This window comes from Cotesia typhae, unplaced genomic scaffold (assembly GCF_013202065.1).
Source record: "Cotesia typhae breed Kobodo isofemale line unplaced genomic scaffold, CoteBio_Ctyphae contig_22, whole genome shotgun sequence".
Taxonomy (NCBI): Eukaryota; Metazoa; Arthropoda; class Insecta; order Hymenoptera; family Braconidae; genus Cotesia; species Cotesia typhae.
Genome location: NW_027423728.1, coordinates 4459212 through 4483254, shown reverse-complemented (window position 1 = coordinate 4483254; position 24043 = coordinate 4459212). Strand labels below are relative to the sequence as shown.

At 33.5% G+C, this 24043-nt stretch overlaps 7 protein-coding genes and 1 long non-coding RNA gene across 9 annotated transcripts; 4 read left to right on the top strand and 4 right to left on the bottom strand.

Annotated features, from left to right (window-relative positions):
• Window positions 1–2: 2 nt before the first annotated feature.
• Window positions 3–2681, bottom strand: Slu7 (Pre-mRNA-splicing factor Slu7). Its single transcript, XM_074238308.1, has 2 exons — window positions 2552–2681; window positions 3–2299 (listed from the first exon to the last, which is right to left on the bottom strand). The coding sequence occupies exon 2, from the start codon at window positions 2286–2288 to the stop codon at window positions 567–569; it is 1722 nt and encodes a 573-aa protein (XP_074094409.1). The 5' UTR covers window positions 2289–2299; window positions 2552–2681; the 3' UTR covers window positions 3–566.
• A 658-nt stretch (window positions 2682–3339) lies between these two features.
• Fbxl7 (F-box and leucine-rich repeat protein 7) lies at window positions 3340–5898 on the top strand. Its single transcript, XM_074238310.1, has 3 exons — window positions 3340–3699; window positions 3817–4502; window positions 5057–5898. The coding sequence occupies exons 2-3, from the start codon at window positions 3830–3832 to the stop codon at window positions 5773–5775; spliced, it is 1392 nt and encodes a 463-aa protein (XP_074094411.1). The 5' UTR covers window positions 3340–3699; window positions 3817–3829; the 3' UTR covers window positions 5776–5898.
• A 713-nt stretch (window positions 5899–6611) lies between these two features.
• LOC141524170 (rhomboid-related protein 4) lies at window positions 6612–8187 on the top strand. Its single transcript, XM_074237864.1, has 2 exons — window positions 6612–7061; window positions 7365–8187. Exons 1-2 carry the CDS (start codon window positions 6936–6938, stop codon window positions 7983–7985), a joined length of 747 nt encoding a protein of 248 aa, XP_074093965.1. The 5' UTR covers window positions 6612–6935; the 3' UTR covers window positions 7986–8187.
• Window positions 8188–8289: 102 nt separating this feature from the next.
• On the bottom strand, window positions 8290–15041 carry Shtd (anaphase promoting complex subunit 1). Its single transcript, XM_074237857.1, has 3 exons — window positions 14418–15041; window positions 8705–14333; window positions 8290–8612 (listed from the first exon to the last, which is right to left on the bottom strand). Exons 1-3 carry the CDS (start codon window positions 14439–14441, stop codon window positions 8422–8424), a joined length of 5844 nt encoding a protein of 1947 aa, XP_074093958.1. The 5' UTR covers window positions 14442–15041; the 3' UTR covers window positions 8290–8421.
• A 546-nt stretch (window positions 15042–15587) lies between these two features.
• Window positions 15588–16243, bottom strand: LOC141524173 (uncharacterized). Its single transcript, XR_012478673.1, has 2 exons — window positions 16109–16243; window positions 15588–15868 (listed from the first exon to the last, which is right to left on the bottom strand). It is a non-coding gene; the product is annotated as an uncharacterized LOC141524173 (long non-coding RNA).
• Window positions 16244–16487: 244 nt separating this feature from the next.
• Window positions 16488–20131, top strand: LOC141524167 (uncharacterized). 2 transcript variants are annotated; one of them, XM_074237859.1, is made up of 7 exons: window positions 16489–16973; window positions 17238–17531; window positions 17607–17846; window positions 18062–18277; window positions 18345–19361; window positions 19548–19757; window positions 19832–20131. In XM_074237859.1, exons 1-7 carry the CDS (start codon window positions 16677–16679, stop codon window positions 19913–19915), a joined length of 2358 nt encoding a protein of 785 aa, XP_074093960.1. In that variant the 5' UTR covers window positions 16489–16676; the 3' UTR covers window positions 19916–20131. The 2 variants fall into 2 exon arrangements, with proteins under 2 accessions (XP_074093961.1, XP_074093960.1); XM_074237860.1 differs by lacking the exon at window positions 18062–18277 and having other exon boundaries at window positions 16488–16973.
• Window positions 20132–20340: 209 nt separating this feature from the next.
• On the top strand, window positions 20341–21785 carry Vito (nucleolar protein viriato). The gene is made up of 3 exons (XM_074237865.1): window positions 20341–20498; window positions 20959–21064; window positions 21216–21785. The coding sequence occupies exons 1-3, from the start codon at window positions 20383–20385 to the stop codon at window positions 21726–21728; spliced, it is 735 nt and encodes a 244-aa protein (XP_074093966.1). The 5' UTR covers window positions 20341–20382; the 3' UTR covers window positions 21729–21785.
• On the bottom strand, window positions 21719–23703 carry Nthl1 (Nth-like DNA glycosylase 1). Its single transcript, XM_074237863.1, has 2 exons — window positions 22732–23703; window positions 21719–22204 (listed from the first exon to the last, which is right to left on the bottom strand). The coding sequence occupies exons 1-2, from the start codon at window positions 23263–23265 to the stop codon at window positions 21788–21790; spliced, it is 951 nt and encodes a 316-aa protein (XP_074093964.1). The 5' UTR covers window positions 23266–23703; the 3' UTR covers window positions 21719–21787.
• Window positions 23704–24043: the final 340 nt, after the last annotated feature.

Below are 24043 nucleotides of genomic sequence, written 5' to 3'. Positions count from 1 at the left end.
ACTATTTTATTAACAAAACTTTATTTTTATTCTTTGATAAAAACCAAATATGACATATTATTTAAATATAAATAAAACTGTATAATTACTTGTACTATTTTTTTTAGTTCAACAATCCTTGATAAGTTTTATTAATAAAAATATCAAAGGTAATTGTATTTTTAAAATTCTGAAATCAACAGATATCTTACCATTTTTTTATGTTTTTATAACAATTAAATTATTACAAAAAAAAATTTTGTAAAAAAATTTCACATAGAAATTGAAAATAATTTTAAATTTTGAAAAATATTATTCCACCATCATCGATTTATTATAAAAATTGTCGGATGTCTGCTGATTTCAGTATCATCTATTTTTCATGATTTATCAAGATTAATTATTGCGTGATATAAATTATCACAAATAACTTATATACTTAAATTATTTCTCTAAAATCTAATTAAACATATATATATATATATATATATATATATATATATATATATATATATATATATATATATATATATATATATATATACACATCAAGAACTATGCTAATAAATAAATTTCATAATAAAATTTTACAAGTTAAATTGTAACATGGGATCTTCTTCAAGTCTCCGCATCATCTGGAAAGCCTCCAATTCTTCAGCAGTAGGCTCCTTGACCTGGTACATGGAATTATACGGTCTTTTACGCTCGTCCATTTTCATGAGCTTATCAACTCCCTTTTGATGTTCTTCTTCCTTTTTCAAAGCACGTTTGAGCTTCTTCTTGTGCTTTAGATTCTCCTTATGCCGCTTCCGCTTTTCTTTTTTAGCAGAACTCTTACGCTCACTCTTGGAAGTATTTTCTTGCTTTTCCTTCTCGTCCTCTTCGTCCTCCTCATCTTCAGACGAAGATGACGAATCACTAGAGCTGGATTCATCCTTTTGTTTTTTACTCTTCTTCTTTGGTTCTTCTTTCTCCTCAACTTCCCAGAATCTCGACGGAGCAGTCACGTTCTGAGCAGCTTCAGCAGCAGCAATTCCAGCTTCTCCAGTGCAATAAGAATTCTTAGAATAGGAATGACAGCATTTAAATCCCCACTGGCCTTTACACCACCAGGAGCCCCAGACCGACGTATGATTATGTATAAAGACATCTTCTTCGTACCTCGAGCGAATAACTTGTTTTTCTTGACCTTTTATAACTTTTCCACTACGGGAATATTCAACATAGTGTTCGGATTGTGCTGACACGAGGTCAAGATCTGGCTGTTTCAGATGTTCTTCACCTCCATAGCGCTCAATAATACTAAACTTTACCTCGTTCTTCAGCTCGTCACGCTTTTTGTCATACTCCTGCTTCAATAATTCCAACTTGGTAGGCTCAGCAAGCAAATGAACATCAACACCCTTCTCGTAGGCATCCCAAGCAAACAGCTGAGCGTTTGCATGCTTGGAGGTGTCACCAGTGAACCTTACAAAGTTTTCTCCTTGATAATCCACCTCGGCACTCTTTCCAGCGTAAGGGTTGTCTCTCATAGAACGCGTCTTAGGATCATAGTAAGCCGAGTTTGGATCCAAATTACGCAAATACTTGGCAGTGTCTTCACGGATTCGCAAATTACGGACAGTAATACGTTGCTTGGAGTCAACTTTAGTACCCGGCATGTCAACTTCGTCGACATATTTGTCCTCATCTTTGTCGGAATCCTGGCCACCATCGTCTTCTCCAGTATTCAACTTCTCAGCACGTATCTGTCTCTTGGCATCCTCAATCTTCTGATATTCCTCGACGATAGCGCGATGCTCTGCAGGATCGTAACCTGCCCATCGGTCGCGTTTTCCATCATAGTCCGTTGACAAGCTCGGTTGCGCAAAACTGTTCGGTGCAATGTTTTTGTTATTCCAACGCGCACCTACTTTGCGAGGTCTGTCGAAGCAGTCTTTCTTTTTGTGATCTTCAGCACCGCAGTTCTCACAGGAACCCGGTTTCCATTTTTTAGCGACCTTTGACGTATCGACACCACGACGGTACCAGTCATCTATCCCACTCAGAGTCTTTTGCTTCTCTGGTTGGGGCCGCTGGTGCTTCAAAGTAGGACCAGTCGCTCCAAAGTACCATGGTGTTGCACTAATATACTGAGGAATATGTGGATTGATGTCTTTACCTTCTTCATCAACAGCTGCTGGCGCTGTACCAGCTTTTCGGGCTTCTTCTAGCTCCTTGGCTTTTCTCCAGTCCTCACGGCTCTTCTTTTTTGGGACCAGCTCCTCTTCTTCCTTTTCCACTATGTTCTTTAATGATGGGTTCTCCATTTTGTTTTATCCTGTTAATAATAAAATTAATTTAATATTTAACAATAAATATGTTGATTTATAATTTTAAAATATTTAAAATAAAAAAATATAAGATTATTTTAATAAATAAATTACATGTGGTTGAATAAAAAATATTATAAATTACTTTTTATTAATATTCAATGTATACATTGAGTAAATAAATTTTATTTTATGCATTAATAATTTTTTTTTATATTCAATAACTAATTTACATTTAGTAATTATTTAAAATTACTTACTTATATCATTAAACACTTGAATTTATATTTTAATAAAAATAAAAATTATTGATTGCAACAGAACGTTTAATGATGGATGTTATTATTTACTACTTCAGAGATTTAGGTTAGATCGCCATTTTGAGGTCCCGAGTGCGCGCGCACTCTTGCACAAATTTAGCGGTAAATTTAAATTACTAATGATGCAGCAAGAAATAAAGAAAGAGAATAATATAAACCTAATAAGTTTTATCATTTCTAATAATTATTAAAATAATTAAATGTAATGTTACATTAAATACAATATCTTTCAGATTATTTTATAATTTATTTATAAAAATTAATTTTTATGTTATTTAAATGACACTGAAGTTGACAGATATAAAAATCTTTTTAGATATTTTTAGCAATTAAATTATTAAACAAAAATTAAATTAAAAAGTAACTTTTGCGGCAAATTATCGACTTGAACGCGCAAGCGCAGCAAACTGGGTAAAGTCCCATCGGGCCCATTAGCGAGTGATGTGGTGGTAGAGTAGTAAAAGTATTAGTAGAAAGTAATAGTATTAGTTGTTATGTACCCAAGAAGTGAACCAAGAAGTATAAAGGCCCGAGCGATCCCCTCTACCTTCATCATATACATCCTGATCGGGTCAAATCGTTGCTTGGAGATCGGCTCAGCCCGATAATTGACCCAACCAACAGCAGCGGACAGCGGACCCAACCACCAACACACACCACTTACCACTTATGATTATACTCAGTACAGTTCAGTATTGAGGTATCGAGTGAACAAAACGATTAGTGTGGATTAGTGTGAGAGTGAGATACCAGACAGATACCACATAATCTAGAATAATAATATTTAGATGTTTAGATAATTGGGGACTGTTATCAGTAGGCCCTTATAATTATAATTATAAATAATAACACACACCATCTGAGCATATTGTTGTCTTGCAATTATAATCCTCGAGTACCCACAGCTATACTCTAGAATATTACTGTACCATATTAATGTAACCATCCACCATACCAAAGAATTTAAAGACTCGCATTCCAGATCCAGCTGCGAGGTATTTGGAATGCAAGATCAAGATGGTGGTAGCTATAAAACTTATATCCGATTATGTCATAAATTGCTGATCATTCCCGTCACTGTAATCCAGGTAAGCTAAAAAAAATAATAAATAAATATTTATTTTATTAATTAAAAATTAAATCATTTTTTCTGATAGTTAAAATAAATAAAATTAATGGTAATAAATAAAATATTGTCAATGTAGGTCGGAGAATGGAATGGATAACTCTTGCCCTTTACTATTTAACTCGTTCGGGGACTCAATCACCGACCGGACAATCAATCATCAGCTACAAAAACTGTCTCTTTATTCTCCAGCGTCAGATTCCATTGACTTGGGATACCATACGCTCGACAACAATCCATGCAGGTCCTCTTCTTCCCCCACTGTTATTACCAATGTTAATCCTCGACATCATCACCAGCACCATCACCAGCAGCATCAGCACCAGCATCAACATCAACATCAGCACCAGCATCAGCATCAGCATCAGCATCAGCAGATTTATAAGCGCATCGCAAACCCAAACCTCTGCCAGCTGGATGACACAATCCTCTTGAAGATATTCAGCTGGCTGAGCACCAGGGAAAGATGTACCCTAGCTCAGACCTGTCGACGGCTCTGGGAAATCGCGTGGCACCCGTCACTCTGGAAGGAGGTAGAGATACAGTATCCTCAGAATGCTACCACTGCGCTGAGGTCTATTGCAAGACGCGGCTGCCACTCATGTATAAGACGGCTGGTGGTTGAAGGTGCTACCGGGTTCTCTGGGCTGTTCTCCATGCTGCCGTTTGCCAGCTTGACGTCTTTGGTGCTCCGTCACTCTCGAAGGGTAACTGATCCGAATGTCACCACTATTCTGGACAACTGCGTTCATTTGAAAGAGCTAGGTCAGTGGAAATTTATTTTATATTTTATAGTTATGTGATGAGAATTATTAAATTAATAAGTCGGTTATTTTTGTCTGACGTCTTTTGTTGCATCAGTAATTTTGTTGTATTTTAATAATATCTTGCGATCTTGAGGGATCTTGGTCATAAAGGAAATATTTTTCTAATAATTTAGCTGCTACCAGAGCTTCTTTAATACTCGGTGGATGCTCAAGCTCATCTTCTTCATCTCCTTGTTCTTGATCCTCAGTTTGATCGTCTTGATAGTCAATACACATCAGTGATTTTCTTTTATTAGCCGTATTTACAGTTTAAAAGCTTGTGAGCAACTAAGAATACGATAATATTGATAATGATAATTTATAGATAATCCATATATAAAAAAATTATGTCTATCTTTAAATTTGACTCTATTTAGAATAACTCAAAAAATTTATCAAAATAAATTAACTTATTTTGGTAACCATAGTATATAAAAAAAAATTTTTTTCCTTATTGTGTTAAATATATAGATAACTATAAATAATAAAAAAAAAATTTTTTTTCTTCGGCAGATCTTACTGGATGTGTAAATGTTACTCGCGCGTACTCACACGTCGGCTCGACGCAGTTGGAATCGTTGAATCTAAGCGACTGTCACGGCGTCGATGACTCGGGACTGGTGTTGACCCTGTCACAGATGTCTCAGCTGACGTTCTTATACTTGAGACGTTGCATCCGGATCACAGACGCCAGCTTGATATCGATAGCGAGTTACTGCACCTGTCTGAGACAGCTCTCAGTGTCGGACTGCACCAGGATAACCGACTACGGAGTGAGAGAACTCGCTGCCAGACTTGGTCCTTCTCTTCGGTACTTTTCTGTTGGTAAATGTGATCGTGTTTCGGATGCCGGACTCCTGGTGGTCGCGAGACACTGCTACAAATTAAGATACTTGAATGCACGAGGCTGTGAAGCGCTCAGCGATATCGCGACCTGCGCTCTGGCTCGCGGGTGTCCCAGGCTCCGCGCGCTCGATCTTGGAAAGTGTGATATCGGGGATCCGACCCTGGAGGCTCTGTCCACTGGGTGCCCGAATCTCAAGAAACTATCTCTCTGCGGCTGTGAGCGCGTGACTGATGCAGGCCTTGAAGCTCTCGCGTACTACGTCCGCGGACTGAGACAGCTTAATATTGGAGAGTGTACCAGAGTCACTAAGGTCGGGTACCGCGCTGTCAAAAGTTACTGCAGGAAGTGCGTGATAGAACACACCAATCCCGGATTCTCCAGCTGATTTATTTGCCGCTTTGCTATGTTTAATTTTTTATTTATTAACAATTTATTATTTGGGATGTTTTCGGCTGTAAAATTTTTAATTGCCTGCCTTAGCGACGAAATATATTATATTATATTTATTTAGTTTAATTCTTTACTTTTATATATATATATATATATATATATATATATATATATATATATATATATATATATATATATATATATATATATATATATATATATATATATATATATATATATATATATATATATATATATATATATATATATATATATATATATATATATATATATATATATATATATATATATATATATATATATATATTTCAATAATATTATACTGTAATTTTATTCTTTTTTTTTTTTTTTTTTCATTTTTAATATTTAATTAACATTAGCACTTAAATAAATTTTATTGTAATTAAATATTTTGTATTTGTTTTATATGTTAATTATTTTAAAAAATAAATTAAATTTATATTATTTTTATTTGTTAAATATTCATAAAATGGATTAATTTATAAAATTTTTGTTTTTTTTTTTTTAATTTGAAATTCGGTAATAAATTTAATTTTATTTTAATTTTTTTTTATAACAAATATATAAATTATAATTGTTGAGTTTATATTTTTGATTGTCTGTGTAATTTTTTTTTTTAACATATAAGTACATAAAATATTCATAAATTTAAAAAGATTATCTGTTTGCTATTTTCATAATTACAATATTTAAAAAATTATGATGATTATTGTTATTATTATTATTATGAACAATGAGGAACATTTCTGAAGATATGAAAAGTAATTATTGCATCAAGCATAAGTAAATTGAGCGCTACGTAAGTACGCAAGCGTCTAGAAAGTCATTGGGCCACGTGGTGTTCATCAAAACATCAAAATAACCTCTACATCTACTACAAACATCTTCTAGACAGTCTAGATCATTCTTTACTTACAAAATAAAAATCAGAAAATCACTTTTAAATTTAAAGTGCTAAATCAATACTTCAGCTTACTCACCATACGTTAACCTGTAAATAAAAATTACCAACGTCAAGTGTCAGTGATATTTTTTTTTTTGTAATTTACAGTTAATTAAAAAAATAAATAAATTAAATGTTAAAGTGACAAGTATTTACCAAGAAAATTAAAAATGAGTCGCAACGTAAGAAGAAGACAACCAGGTCTAGAATATGGACTTTATTTGCTGGGAATGCAAGCTGTCAATTATGGTGTTGACAAAATCCCACCTGTGACACTTCTGGCGATCATTGGCCAGGTAAGTAATAACTTACATCATCCTCTTGCTTCTAAAATAATAATCCTGAAGATGACATTAAATTTAGCTGTCACTTGACAATTTTTTTAATTTTCTCTAATAAATAAATTATAAAAAAAAAACTTATTAAAAAAATGGACTTTTAGAAATTTTAATAAAATAAAAAATGCAATTTTTTTTAAATAATTTTTTGGAACAAATTTTTTTTTTGAATAAAATTAAAAAATGGTCAACTTTAATGTCATCTGCTAATTTCAGTATAATTCTAAAATAATATTTATTAATGAAAAATTTAACTTCCAGGCGCTGTTATACACTGGATTGATTCAAGTACCCTGGAACTCTGAAGATGTCTGCATATCAGCTGTAAAAGTCCTAAAATACAAAGACTGGCGGTCATTTATAATTTCAAACTTTGAACACGGCTCGGACATGCATCTGTACTACAATATGGTCTCTTTGATATTCAAAGGATCTTACCTAGAGCCAATGTACTCAACAGCTAACTTCGGGATACTCTTGGGAGCCCTGTCTCTGGGCTGCAGCGGAATGTACGTATTCCTTTCATGGCTGCTGATGCAAATCACCACTGACTACTCGTATTATACAACCTGCGCTATTGGATTTTCGGCGGTACTCTTTGCGCTGAAAGTTATTGTCGTCTGCGAGGAGCGAGATCGCTTGCATGACGTAGGTGGCTTCAGAGTTCCCAGCAAGTATGCAGTGTGGGCCGAACTGGTGCTGATACACGTCCTGGTACCCAATGCTTCCTTCATCGGCCATCTCGGCGGAATTCTCGTCGGCTGTATTTATTGTTACTCATTCGTCGGAGCAATTATTGACAGTAAAATCAATATGATCACCGGGAAACCTATTATTCACGAAGAGGCCTTCTACAGAAGACGCTCTTCGTTGTTTTTTTGAAACGACTGATTTTCGAACAAGTTTTGATACTTAAATATTTTTTTAAGGCTGTTAGAATCTTTTTAATATATAAAAATGTATATTACATTTAGATATTTACATACTCAATTATTTTTAAAATTACTTTGGTTATTTATGATTATTTATAATACTTCCAATAATTCTTAGACTTTTTTTTGTGAGATAAAAAGTTCTAGTCTCTGGAATACATTTTTTATTGATGAAAATTTATTTTTAATTAAATTACAAAATAAAATCATTTTCAAATAAATAGTGTTTGATTTTGATTTTATTTATAAAAAAAAAAATTAAATGAACTTAAAAAAAATTAAAAACTTTTTTTTTATATAATACTAAACTAGAAGACTAGAACTTTGTATTAACAAAACGAAAAAAAATTAAATAATAAATAATTTGATAAATTTATTAACATAAATTAATTTATTGAGGGAAACCGTTGAATACGTTGTAATAAATTTTTTATAATCGGATTAATATCACTATCATAAATTAACCGATACGGTATATCAAAATATGTACAATAAGTGCTAAATTTTCTTAGTGTGGTATCATTTTGCTTATCAATAGTCCCATTGATCCGATAACTTTCTATCAATGGTTTCACTTCTGTAACAAAAAAAAAAAAAATAAATAATTTATGAAAATATATTTACGTAAAAAACAAAACAAATAATTTATTTCAATTCAAAAGAACGTACCATCTTCCCAAGAATTAACAATTAAAGCCAGCCGTTGGTGAATAGCAAGAACACTTTCGATCCTCAGCAGCGGCTGAGTCTGCTGTTGCGCCTTCAGCATCGTGTAAGAAGAAATTAATTTAATCTGCCAGACGAGTCCAGCATCTGGAGTCTTTTCAATCGCCTCGATACTTTTATAAATATTTATCCAGAGCGGCATGAAGCTGATCTTATCTTTAATCACGCACTCATAAACAATAACTGCAAGCGTCTGCATAAAATGTTTCTCCTTCAGTCTAAAATCTTTGTAAATTCCCAAATTTAAAATAGAATTCTGTTCTCGAATTTTCACTATTGAAGTATCACTAACATCCATTTTCTCCGCGGAGCAATCAAGCTCATTCTTCGGGCGTCTACGAACGCGTTTCTTCCTCGGCTTCGGTTCAGCCGTAGGCTGCAAGAAATACTTGACAATATTCAACACAGTCTCGTCGTTGGTGAACGAAGTTATTAAATCCTGCTTCGTAGCCCAGGGGATAACGTTTTCAGTAGTGAGAGTTTGAGCTACAAGACTACGGAACCCATGAGGATCTTCAATATACGAAAGGCACCCAGTTTTCTGTTTTACATCTAGCGAGTCGCATTTATTCAGCATGCCTTCAAGCAGTTTCCAATTATGCCCGCGTTCAAAAATAATTTCCCAGTACCTTTCATCTTTCAGCTCAACTTTCTGAAGACTCTCCAGCTGAGGAAGCAAACACGGAGCCTTCAGGACAACTTCTTGACCCCTGGTGACCTTGTCTGACTTAAAAGTAAGATTTACAGTGGCATAGCAGTACTGCTTATTGTCAATATCCCTAGGTAAAATAAGTCTAGGCTGCGCTGCAAGGACATACAGATGTCTGAGTGCCTGTAAGTGATACCTGTTGTCATTGCTATGCGTCGGAAACTTTGGAAACAGCGAAATAATCAACGCAGCAACTGCATTCGGACTATTAGAGAGTGTATAGCGACCTCCACCGAGAAAAGTGAGGCCCAGAGCCATGTGAGTCGCCAAATGTGACCCATAAGTAACGACACTGCTTGCTGGTCCAACTCTCGTCCTAATTTGTCTGCAAATTCGCATTATGTCGAGGTTGCCGGTACCAGCCATCACCACAGCAGCTGAAAGGAGAGTCACGTTTAAGCAAGTTTCAATAGTTGATTTACCTGCCAGTTCGCCGATGGATTTATGAGACAAGGCCGTAAACATCTGGGTGTAATTAAATAGTGTCTTGAAAGCATTTTCGTTGGCAGTCCCTGCAAATTTGAGTCCCAGAGCCATGCAAGCTCCAGCGATAATATTGCAGTACGCTTGGTTCATAGTTTCCAGGTCAACGTGCTGGGTTATTTCCGGCGTAGGTTTCTGGAGTCGATACTTGTAGACAATGTCAGGCACGTGGCTGGACACCCAGGCCTTGGTGGGCTCTATTTCGTCCCAGAGGATTAAAGAGTGGGCTAGGATTCGCAGCATTAGCAAATCTGGTCTGACAAAATCTAACAAATATTGAGTATCTGGAGCGCGCATCCACTCAGCGACTGCGCAGTTCTTTGAGTTGAAATACATCAACCCGAGGGCTATCGTAGCTCCAGGACTGGTCACGTCTGTGTTGATAGAATCTCCCTCGCGGATCTGATAGCTGGGGGATTTATATTTCTCTTTCTGGGCTCCTGTGAACGGTCTTACATTACCACCGACCATATAGTAGTGCAGAGTGTCTGGAATGCTGCTCAAATCAGCTCCACCACCGCGTCCTAGGACCACGAGACCAAGCGCTAGTCCAGCTGCTAGTGAGTAAGATTCTCGGTCGACGCAGTTCTTCATCTCTGGACCTGGTGGTCGACCTATTTCTGAAAGCAAAGCGTGAGAAATGTGCCGGTGGCCTGTTCCTTCGTAGACCAGCCCGATTCCCATCAACGCGGCGACGTGGACATTCTGCTGGACGTTTAGTTCAATGCTGGTGGGTGGTAAAAGTGTCTCCACATGAAGAGACAGTAGCTTGGTCATAGACACGTCCATTGTTCCACGGTGGGTTGCAGAGAGACCCAGAAGAAGTCCAACGTTGGTAGTTTCATGGCACTCGACCAAGTACTCGTAAGTGCTGATAGGCGCTAGCTTCTTCAAGTGCCCGTTGAGCCCTAGCGCCATCAGGAAACCTGAGTGTTCAATTCCGCACTCATTCTGCTGGTGTTTGTTGTAGACAATCCAGGTAGAATCAATGTCCAATGCATCGGGATGGATACGAAGGCCCGCAGCTACTCCATTGTGGAACAGCGGCCACAGGTTCATGTTCGGTGGAACGTCAATGTGGCACAGTTCTATTGTAGTCCCTCTCAGAGCTGTTTTGCCCGTTAAACAAAGCCGGGGAATCGGTAGTTGTTCAGTTATTATCGGGGTAGAAGTTCTCAAGGTGAACATTCCTCTAGCAACAGGCAGCGCCATTGTACGTGAACAGACTGCGCAGAGATACCGTTCCTGTTCCTCTATAAAGTCGTGGTCAGTTACTTCAGGTCGCTGGGTTATCGAAATCCGAATTGGCTTTGAGGAATTTAACATGCGACGCAGTTCGGTGACTCGGTGATCTTTATTGAAACGTAGTTTTAAAATAGTATCGTCGAAACTCATACCGTCATCTTGCTCGGGATCCCGGATCGGGCAGACTCCGGTTGTTTCGTCGTCGGCTTTGTTCGAACTCGAGTGTTTTTCCAAAGCAGCTAGATCCTGACGATCCACAAGCTCGTATGCTTCCACAGGCCAGTTAGAAGGCGGACGCTCGCGACACCTGTACATTACGTCTCTCAGCAGAATTGAAATTCCTGGAGGTAAAATTTCAAGATCTTTTTTGGTTAATTCCATCTCATGGAAGAGCAAAACTATACGATCAGCTTCTGGAGATTCTATTCGATTAAATTCTTTGTCTTTGTCCTTAACTGGATCTTGGTAATCAACTCTGCTGCCGGCTGGCATCACTGTTTTTATGAACTGATCAAGATTTAGACTGCTAACCCTTGACTCTGCTGCTAGAAGCGCTATTAGCGAGATTATGGTCTTGGTACGTGGATTTACACGTGCTAAAATTGGATAAGGAGGGACATCAGAGCCTTTGAGAAGGCTGTTGAGAGTGCTGAAGATACTAGGAGGCTTCTCGGGCACATAGCTTGGTACAGATATCTTGGCCAGGTCTTGTTGGGTCATCTGCGACAGTTCTTGCTTCGAACAATGAGTAGGATAGTCTAGTAAGTAATGGTACGAGTACCAATTAAATTTCAAATCTCTGCTCAGGTGGTTCAGTAATTGCGCTAGCAACGGTCTGCTTTCCGCCATTACACAATTGAGCTTAAGTTCCTCGTAAAGTAAATGAAGCGAAAAAAGAACCACTGGCATGTGCGGAAACAAAACAGCCGAGCTGATGATTCTTCCAACTTCAGGTTTCTTTTCAGGTTTCGGTTTACGAAGTTCTTCAGCACCCTCATTGAATTTAGTCAAGTGCAGAACATTTTCTAAGAAAAACTGACACTGTTTATGCTCACTCGAGTTCAAAATATACAACCAGTCTTCATCAGAGCCACAATCACTAGTCTTAGCCTTCTTTGGAACAACAATGGGGCTGCTACCAGTGCAGTCATCATCATTTTTGTTTATCAACTGCAACTTGTCAACATCATAGCCCATAAGTGTCAGCAGAGTGACTATAAACAACTGCCATTCTTCTTCTATTGTAAAATCTTGAGGTCCAGGAGCATTTCTCGCTCCATACCACTTCACCAGCAACTGCATAGCCAGCTCCCGCTGCAAAACAGTCTTTAAAACCTGCAAGCACTCTCTAACTAACGGTGAGCTACTTGGTTTAGGCAAAGTGATGCGATAAAATAATTTATTACCATATTCAAGAGTTAGTTGATTACCTACTGCGTCTTTGAGCCCAACAAGCCCAGCGTCCACGCTGTCCAGCATCGGTGGTCGTACACAAGCTCCAACTGGACTCAAAGTATGCAGAGCTTCCTCAAATTTGACGTCCGCAGCGGTATTCTGTGATATCATCGAGCTTCTGCGGGGAAACGGTGAGCTGACACCTGTTCTGGGAGTCAAAAAGTAGTTACAGCCCATCGAGGGTGTGCTGGTGATGTGAACCTTTCCTATACAGGTCACTCCCGAGTAGAGAGTCACTCCATTAGAAGAATCAATTATTGCGATCATGTTCAGCGAGCTGAGACTCACCGCGTCTTTAGCAATGATGCTAGTAGACATCCCGAAGATGATCTGCTGCTGCTTGTTGGTTTTCTCCATCCTGACGATAAATAACTGAGTTTTTGAAGGCACCAGGTAGCCCAGGTAACTCTGCCCGACAAGGTCTGTCGTCAGGAAAACTTTGGAGGCCTTATCAGCAGCTCTGTCGACTTCTTTGGACGCAGCTTCAGTCCAGACGTGGTCTAGGCAAATTTCTGGGTAGAGTGGCTTGCTGGAGACCATTGGAGCTTCTGGAAGCATAAAACTATTGCAGCTGCTAGGGTTGTGCTGCGAGTGACACATCATTGAAGCCATAACTGTCTGGTGGAGCCGATTCTGGTGCATTGACCCGCCGGCTAACGGAGAAAATGTATGAGTTGGCGACTGGCAGCGCGATATCGTTGCCATGGGACTCTGAGACCTTGAGTGGGCGCTCTGATGAGCCTGAGCTGGTGATACTCCTCCAGAGCAAGATGTCGTGTAAGACGTTCCTCGGGATCCAAACGGACTGCTGGACATACCCAGACCGCTCAACTGCGGGTTTGGAAGCCCAAACATACTTACGGATTTAGGGTTGCTCTTGTTACCGTGCAGAGGCGACGCGATGCTCATCATGCTAGCTGTCACGTCGTAAACTACTTGACGCTCTTCTACCGACGACTTTCTGATCTTGTACATAGAGTGGAGGCCGGTCTTAGTGTCGTAAATCACCGCCAATGAGGGCTCGGAGCTGGTAAAAATTATTTTTAGGTTAGTATCACGCATGTAGCTAACTCCACCGTGCTTTATCAGCAGCGGACATATTTCATCAAGCGGGTGAGTTAATGAATAAGCTGTTGGCAAACTTTCCTCGTTTATCGACGACTTTACTGAAGATTTTTCCATCAATATCCCAAATTTAGTGGGCCAGACTGCGGATACTTTGAACTGCAGACTAGTCATGTAGTCCTCACCGTCGGGAGTGAATACTCTCAGAGTGTGAGTATCCAGCAGACAAATGCACTCAATAGTCTGGTCATTTTTAACCTCATCTTCATTTTTGTTTTTGTCTTTGTCGACTAAATTTGGGGTCGTGGTGCAAAACTTGCACCAAAGAGCGTGTTTTATGTCTGACTCGAGACAAAATGACTTTTGGAGTACTCGGGTCGAGGGCGAGCCTTGGGTGTGCACTGCGACCTTACCTGAACAGTAGAGTTCTTCTTCGCCGCAGGTTTTGTTCTCGCGAACTATCCAAAATTCTTTCGGGGATTTTTCGGATATGTTTACCTGACTGAATTTTTGTAACAGAACGCTGTCCTGCGTTGAGGGAAATTGCGATTTCAGGTGGTGGATCACAGGACCAGGATGCCGCTGGTATGTCTGTCGTCCACCTGGTGTATATTCCTGGTAAAATTTTTAATTGTAATTTTATTTTTTATTCTTTATTGTCAGTTTAAATTGAAATCATGGAGATTTGTAAATATTTACCAGTGGATCTGTTGCGGCGATCATTATTTCCTCGGTTTCATCCAGATTTGCAGATATTAAATAATAAATCCGTGGTAAAGTGTGTTTATAATTTTATTTTTATATATTTTTTTTATTACTTGCGGTATTTTTAATCAGTATTTATATTCTTTATTTATTCGTTTGTTTGTTTGTTTATTTTCGGACAAGTTTTTAGGTTAAGTTACATTTTACCGGGCTGCAGTCAACTAGTCAGACTGAGAACATTCCGAATTAATAAATTACTAGAACTTGAAAAGTTAACATGAAATGTAATTTAAAATAATTTTAAAATTCCGAAAAATATAATGTTGAATAGAGGAAAAAACTAAGGCTATATTAATAGAATCTTTGAAAGTCACAAAGTTTCAATAAATTAAAAAACATAACAACGAAAATTTTTACGCCAAAACGAATGAACTATAGCGATATTCAAGATTAACATATATAGCGATATTCAAGAGCTCAGTGTTTCATAATTTACAAAATTGTTTTTCGACTGATATTCTATTTAAGCTAATGTATTTTATAAACTTTGAATGTAGCGGAATTTTAAATTTTCTAGAGTTTTGATAATTCGAAATGCTGTCGATCTGACTCGTTGACCGCAACCCCATGACAGCAAGTATCAGGCGCGCGCAAATTAAATTCTAGTTCTATTGGGAAATCAGCCGGGGGCGTGGCTTCTCCTTGCGGCAGAAGCAGTTACTACTTTAAGACGCTTTTTTAAATCAGCTGCCGTGTTTTTATATTGAATCATGTATTTACAAGTTTTATTAGAATCGAGTTTTTAATAGAAATTAAATAATTAATAAAAATCTCAATTAAAGAAATTTGTGAATTTGCATGATACTGAAATCAGCAGATAACGTGTCAAATTTTTATTTTATTAAAGAATTAAATTAAGACAAAAAATATATTTTAGAAATGTTTCACTTTCAGTTCTTTAAAACTTCTATATGTTAATTTTTTTTTATTTTTTGTTTTTCTTCTTGTAAGAATCTGTTTATTAAAAAAACCTAAAAATTGACAGATGTCTGTCCCTTTCAGCATCATGAATTTGCAAGTACTAAGCCCAGTCATAAAAATTCTTAATTACTTAAAAATTATTCATGTAACTTATTTTTATTACTGTAGTTATAACATTGCAACTATAATTACGATTCTTAATTTTACAAAAATATTTATTAAGTTATTTAAGCAATGTAAGCCTATCGTATTACATTGTATTTTAAAAATTCACAGCTTATAATTACTGTTTTTTTGTGATTACAACAATATTTATGTTAATTGGTATAAAGTCATTTTTGATGAAATGTAATGGACACTCTCTTGGGCTGTGTAACTTCATTTCAGATTTTTAATGCATTTTCCAAGCTAATCGACGGTTTATAACTTCATCTTCACCAAATTTATTTTTTATCACCACAGAACTAGAATTTGCCGGAGGAAAAGTATAAAATCAAACTGTATTGTTCTTACTAGACTTGCTAATGACATTAAAATTAGTCGACATTCAACAATTTTAGATTTTTTTTTATCAATTAAATTAGAATAAAAAAAATATTTTTACAAAATTGCACGTATAGTTTATAAAACTTTCTACATGTGAAATTTTTTCAATTAATTTTTTTAATGAAAGAAATTCTAAAAACTTTTAGATATCGGCTAACTTTATTGTCATGACTTGCTATTACACCCATATACGCAGCAGAAAGTTTTATTTTTATTTTCTCGTAGAGGAAACTTAATGATTACAAATTTTTGGTCAAGTGTTAAAGTTGATCTTATTTTCAATAGTAACTAAGCTTATAGACAATAATTAATTACTTAACATTTTAAAAAAGAATTTCAACAATTTTTAATTACAGCTTCGGCATATTATATGACATTAGCTGTTTATACTCGACCTGCATAGAGTAGTTCACATTTGATTCGCCAGGTGGCGTATTCAAGTGGAGGATTTCCCAATACCAACCGGGACAAATTATCCGGATTGTCGCGCATAGTATATATTTTAATATAGTCAAGTCATTAAATCAATTGTCATTGATTGATCATGATCAAAACATGTAATTAAAAATTGCAGACGCTGTTTAAAATTGTTTCATAATTATTACCAATGTAACATTTTTGGAGAATTTGAGAATTACGTTGACTTTAAAACTATAGATAATAATGTTTGGTAAATTATTTTTTTTTTTTTTATTTCTACAAGAGACAATATAAGGTTACAGCATCATGTCGGAATTAACACGCAATTTTTCAACGGATGATCCGAAGCTTGAACCACTGAATAATTCAATGTCCAAAAGTTTATTTGACAGTCTCAATATACATTTTGACGATGGTAAGCCGAAATTCAAACTAAATGAACCGTCATACTCCACAGTTCATATACCTTATCAAAATAATTTAAATTGTGACGACGATGACGATGAAACGTCATTTGTTGTGCTTGGTAAAAGCTCTATGGATTTTATTAATTTAACTTCATTGGCTGATTATGAAGAAATTAAAAAAAAAAGCTTGAATGTTGTGAGTAATCATTACAATTTTATGAAAATTAAGTTAGCCGACATTTCAAAATTTTTAGAAATTAAAAAAAAAAAAATTGTCACATGTAAAAAACTTGAAAAAATATAAGTGCAATTTTTTATAAATATATTTTTAGTTGTAATTTAATTAATATCAAAAATCAAAAATTTTTAGACGTCTGCTAACTTCAGTTTCATACAATTTTAGATAAATAATATTTTTATTTTACTTCAGATTTCTATTAATGTAATTTAATAAATTTAGGAACCAAGTTCAATAGTTTCAACATTGAGTCAAGAGGAAATTGAACTGAAAGTCGCTAAGTTAATGAAAGAAAACGTTGAATTGAAAGAAACTTTGACCAAAAATAATGATTCGATGAAAAAACATTTCAACACTTTGGTTAGTTGGCAAAATGAACTGATGAAAGTACATGGCAATCATAAACAAAAATTTTCAGAGACATGTGATATGATATCACTATTAAAAAAAGAGAACGCCGAATTAAAGAATAAACTTACAGCTACAGAGTCAATGTTAACGTCACAATTTTCAATTGTTAGTTTCATTATCAATTGGTAATTAATTAATTCAGTTTTATGTTATTTTGTTAAAATATTTTAATTTTTTCAGCTTGAAAATTCTTTAGTTCAAAAACAAGAACTAGTTGGGAATAATCTATTGATGAAAAATGTTAATACGGACGTAATCAATAATTCTGTTATAAAAAATTCGCGTACAATCGATATTCAAGATTGTAACTCTAAAGATGTTACAAATAACAGTGACATGATATCAAAAGATGATACAGATGTAAAAAATAAATTTACTGATATGAAATCAATGATGACATCATCGTTTTCACCGGAACAGGTTAGTTATATATAATAGTTACTTATTATTGTTCAAATTTTGGGTCTTTTACCTTATATCTTAGAATTTCAGAATTTTTGATTTTTATCTATTCCTTTCGCCATCATATAATGTAATATCACTTGATTAAATTTATTTGATAAATTTAACATTCCATATGCTATGTTTTTATGTATATTGCCGCTTGGCGTTAAATAAATAAATAAATATTACAGAATAATTTATCAAAAACATGTGAATCTAAAGAAAATGACAATGCCAGTTCTATCCCCATAAATTCGAGTGAATACAGTCTATTAAATGATTTTAGCACTGAGAGCTTAGCTAAAAGTTTTGAAGCAATCTCAGTTTTACAGAAAGAACATTCTGAGTTGAAGATGAAAATATCTGACTTGGAATCTTCAATGACATCATCTTTAACATTAGAGCAGGTAGATCTAATTTAAAATTTATTTGTTTTAATCCTTTGATTTTTGTTAATTTTTTTAAATACTTTAGACTGGAAATTCAATCAATCAGGAGAAAAAAAATCTTTCAATCGAAAATCCAAATCATTGCAATAATTCACATATCACAAATTCAGCTAATCAAAACTCTAAGGATTGTAATCTTAAAGAACTTCCGGAAAAAAATTCAACAGACCTCGAACAAATGATGAAAGATAAAAATCGTTATGAACGAGATATGCATTATCAACAAGAAATAATAACGTCACTCAAAGAACAACTACGTGTATTGAACGAAAACGCGTTTACTTCTCTTCAACTCAATCCTGAAAGTAACGCAATTTCAGAAAAATCTCAAGATGAAAACTATAAAAACTTCTTTCAGCACTTTAATCATTACAATGAGAAGCTAAGTATTTTGGCTAAGTGCTACGGAGAACAAACATCTCACTTCATCAATATTCAAGATTGTTTGAAACGTTGTACTGATACCTGCGAATTATTGTTAAATAATATTGACAGCATGAATTTATCTGTTGAAACAATTGCATCCTGTAAAGAAATTTTAGAAAATTGCCGAAGATGCTTGGTTGATGAGCAGATAAAAAATATTTCTTATCGTCAAAATTTAATTAAAACACAAAATGAATTTCAAAAAATATTTTCTGATTACAATTCTACACTTCATGAGTTAGAAATACTTCGTGATGAAAAGGCGAAGCCTATGGAGGTGAAATACAATTTTGAAAAAGAAAAAAATGAAATTACTAGAAACTTGAAAATGTTAGAAGATGAAAAAAGTCAGTTATCACTCGAACGAAAAAATTATATGGCTGAGCGAATGATTCTGGAACAAGAAAAAACGAATCTGAATGAAGAAAGATCATCACTTAATTTTCAAAGTATGTTGTATGAGGCACAAATGAGAACTCTTCAAGATGACATGAAGGTTTTACAAAAACGTCATGACGAAATGTTGTTAGAGAATACCAAACTGAAGGAAGAACTTAAACTGAAAAATATTGAGCTCGAAGGTGTTAAAGCCCGTTTTCAAATTTCTAAAGATGACGTAAGTTTTTTTTTTTTTTTTTTTTTTTTTTTTTTTTAAAGGTAGATTTCGTAGAACCGACTTATGTATGTTATTTTATAAAGAATAACATTCTGTGAAATCTACCTTCCATTTCGGGTGTGGCCGAATGGCGTTTTTTATTATTGAATTTACTGAAAAGTCTTAAAAAAATTTTTTTATGTATAGATTGATATGATTAGTCATTTACGGCAACAACTTGAACTCTACGAAAGTGATTTTGAAGAAGAAAAACGCACTAAACAGAACCTGATCCGCGAACGAGAACATCTTACAGATCAGCTAGGTAAATTGCGAAATCATAATCAACATTTATTGCAACGATTGAATGGACCTAACCCAGCAGCTGTTGGTCAGCACTCACAAAACGAGATTCCGGTAATTGAAATCAAGTTGAAGTCAAAAAATTTTATTTTTTATATTCGGTTACTAATGGCTGGTTTTTATTTTAGGTTGATGCTTTTTGTGACACTTGTGGCTTTTATAAAATGCCCGGGCAATGGCATGGTCCTGGATGGTGTCAAGCAATTGATTAGTTTCAAACAGCAATTATAAGCCATAACATTATTAATTTACTTTGACAAAAATTAGCTTTAAAAATGTATAATAGTCTTAAGATACATAGTATTGTGAAAAAGATTATATAAAAATAAAAAATATTTTTTGTTGAAATCTCTATTATAGTTGTAAACTCGATGCAATTGATATAAGCTTGTAAAAATAAATTCTACAAAAGAAAATAGTTCATTAAATTTTATTGTTGAAAATAATTTATTAATCACCCATTTATTTATTCGGATAAGTATGATCATTAATTAAACTTATTTTAATATATAAAAAAAACTTACAAATCTTCTTTCAAAAATAAAACAGAAATTTTATACTTAGAGGTCAGGACCAGTCGTTTCCTTTTAATTATCTTTTCTTACAACAGGATTATAACCTATAAAATTTTATTATTTTTTTACCACTTCGAAAATACACGACTGTATTTTACAAAAAGATGTCCTCGAGGCAAGGATTTAAATTTGTTCCCCAGCTTCTAAATGTTAACAGGAATAAAAGTCAACCAATAAAGAAAAAAAAATTTACTTTAGTGTTTGATGAAGAAAAACGAAAGTAAGTACACAATAATTTTTTTTTCGCATTCAACATGATACTGGAATTAGCAGACATCTGAAAATTCTTGGAATTTCGAGAATTAATCAATTTTTATTATAAATACAATTTAAAAAATTTGCAGTTGCAATTTTTAAAATTTTCTACATGTAGAATTTTTTTCATTACAATTTAATTGTTGTAAAAATCTAAAAAATTTTATGAAAATTAAGTTAGCCGACATTTAAGAATTTTAATAATTTATTTTATTGAAAAATTATTTAAAAAAACAATTTCACATGAAGAAAATTTTTAAAATTACACATGCAATTTTTAAAAAAAGTTTTTTTGTCATAATTTAATTATTAAAAAAAAAAATTAAAAATGTCGGCTAACTTTATTATTATAAAAATTTTTAGATGTATTTTAAATTGAGTATCGTCTTTAAACTCATACTCAGATTAATAAAATTTTTTTGTAGAGAATTTTTAACTGGATTTCGGAAAAGAAAACTTCAAAGAATACAAAAAGCAAAAGAAGAATTCGAAGCCCAATGTAAGGAAGAAAAAAAACGAATTAGAAGAGAAGTAAGATTTTTTTTTATTACAGTTTTAATTAATAATTATGTGCTGTGTAATATTAATTTTTTTTTTTTGACAAATTAATTTAACACAGACAAGTTTAATTTTGTCTGTCAAGTATTTGAGTTATCATTAACAATAAACTTTAAAATTTTAGGCTAAAGAAAATTTAAAGAAACTAGTATCTCAACGTGACATACCTGAGTTAGAAGAACTGGTCTCTCAAACTGAACTTAAATATGAAATGCAGGGAAAAGCAGTTAGTATATTGGAATTGGATGTAAATAAATTGAGACAAAGTGATAATTGGATAGGAGAAAATAAGCCAACTTATGAAAATGATGTCATTGATAATGATGATGAGAGTGATGATGAAGAATCTACTACAGTCCCCGGTATGGAACTTAAAACTAAACCTAAATTTGTTGAGGAACAAAGTGATAGGTTACATCTAACAAAAAAAGAATTATCACGAGTAGTTCAAAAAGAAACGTTACAAAAAAGGAAAAAAAATAAAATATTTCAACGAAAACAAAAAATACTTCGATCTAAAAACAGAAAAATGGCAATAAAAGAGAAAATTAGAAAAGAACACTTAAGCGAGCGCGTGAAAGGCAGGCCTGTAAAAGGTAAAAAAAAGAACAAAAAATCCTCGCGAAGTAAAGAATAAATTGTAATTATTTTATATTTATATTTTGTATAAAAGAATAAATATTAATCAAGTGTACATTATTTCTTAGATTTTTTATTAGTGTTATTGTTAGATTTAGCAAAAGGACAAAGTTTATTGTTCAAACATTGATCGCACTTTGGACGTTGAGGCAAACAAATTTCTTGTCCAAAGCCAACAAGTAAATAATTTATTTCCATCCACAATTCTCTCGGCAACCATGATTCTAATTGTTTTCTTGACTCTTCAGGCGTTTTAGCATATTTTTTAACCCACTCTAAACGATTGCAAATTCTGTGAACGTGAACATCAACACCTATACCAGTTACTTCATTCCAGGCAACTTGCATACAAAGATGTCCCATTTTAGGCCCGACACCAGGCAGAGCACATAATTCTTCAATGTTATTCGGAATATCTCCACCGTAAGAATCAATCAATATCTTGGCGACTTTTTTTATGAACTGCACCTTTCTCTAGAAATAAAAGAAAAGCTCATTTAAAATGTACAATTGCAAAGTTCAAGTATCATAAGTGTTAATTATTAATATTCTCTGTTAATGACATTAAAGTTAGCTGTCACTTGACAACTTTTTTATTTTCTTTAACAAAAAAAAATTTGTTCTAAATAATTATTTTAAAAAAATTGAATTTTTAATTTATTAAAATTTCTACAAGTCCATTTTTTTAATAATTTTTTTTCGCTATATAATTTATTTGTTAAAGAAAATTAAAAAAATTATCAACTATCTGCTAAGTTAATTTATGACATTAAATTTAGCTGTCAGTTCACAATTGTTTTAATTTTTTTTAACAAATAAATTATAGCAAAAAAAATTTATTAAAAAAATAGACGACGTGTAAATGCAATTTTTTAAAATCAATTTTTTTGTTAAAGAAAATTAAAAAATTATCAAGTGACAGCTAACTTTAATGTCATATTAATTTTCATAAATTTAATCATACTCTGTGTTAAGAATAGTAATTACGTGATGATATTTACCTTCCAGAAACTAACTGGATAAATAAGTTTGCCAAGAACTTCATCTGATGTCGCAAGAAGATTTTGAGGTGTGCAACCATGATCTTTGAGACGCTGCATAGCAGCATGATTTACTTGATCTTTAGTCTGGCTACTTAGCATCAGTGATGTCAGAGTTTGATAACGGAATGTAGGTGGATCAGCTTTTGGGTCAGAACATCTGTGACAACCTTTATCGTCAACAGGTGCTGTAGCACCTTTCCTCATCTCTTTTATTAAATCCCACGTTTCTTTCCAATTTTTCGGAAACCATTCATTATTTTCTTTTTCTTGTTCAACATTTTCGACACTTTTATTTTCTTCATATTTTATTTCAATAGATTTACGTTTTTTTCCTGCTGTTTTTTTCGATTTTTTTTGTGATTCTAAAACCTCAGCAACAAAATATTTTGATACAACTATTTCCTCTTTTGAATCTTCATCTTTTACTTTTATTTCATCGTTAGGTTCTTTTTTATTAGACCGCAATGATCTCGTTTCTTTTAAAAATGACATTTTTGATGATTCAACTATTTTTTTCTTAAATTATTAATTAAAATTTTAAACATTTGCTTAATTGAAGTACATTAATTCTGATTTAATGGAATTATTACAATGTAAACAACATGTGCGTCGTATGTAAGTATACACAAACATTGAAATAAGCGGTAATCAATGAAAATATAACCTTTACTTATACTCGTATGAATAGTGAATCATTACAACAGCGCCATGGAAAAATATTGCATGAAAATTATGTTAGCCGACATTTAAAAATTTTTCGAATTTTTTTTTAATGAAAAAATGATTGCAAAAAAATTAAAAAAAATTTTGAATTGTGAAAAACAATTTTTTAAAAAATATTTTATGACATTCAAGTTAGCTGTCCCTTGACAATTTTTTAATTTTATTTAATAAAAAAATTGTATATTTTATTTTTTTTTAATTTCTAGATGTCAATTTTTTTGCCATAATTTATTTGTTATAAAATTTTTAAAATGATTAAATATGTTCTACATTAATTTTCATAAATATTTTTTAGTTCTTATTTAATAATTTAAAGAAAATTAAAAAATTAAAAATGTCGGCTAATTTTAGCATTATAAATATTGCAGTAATATTTTCCAGATGTATTTAAATTATATTGAGTTACTTTCAGTACGATGGAATAAAATAATACTGAAAATAGTAGACATCAGGAGAATCTTAATTTTTTTTATTTTTTATCATTAGTTTGTTATGAGAAAAGAATGACACTGAATTCAGCAGACATCTAACTATTTTTATGATTCTT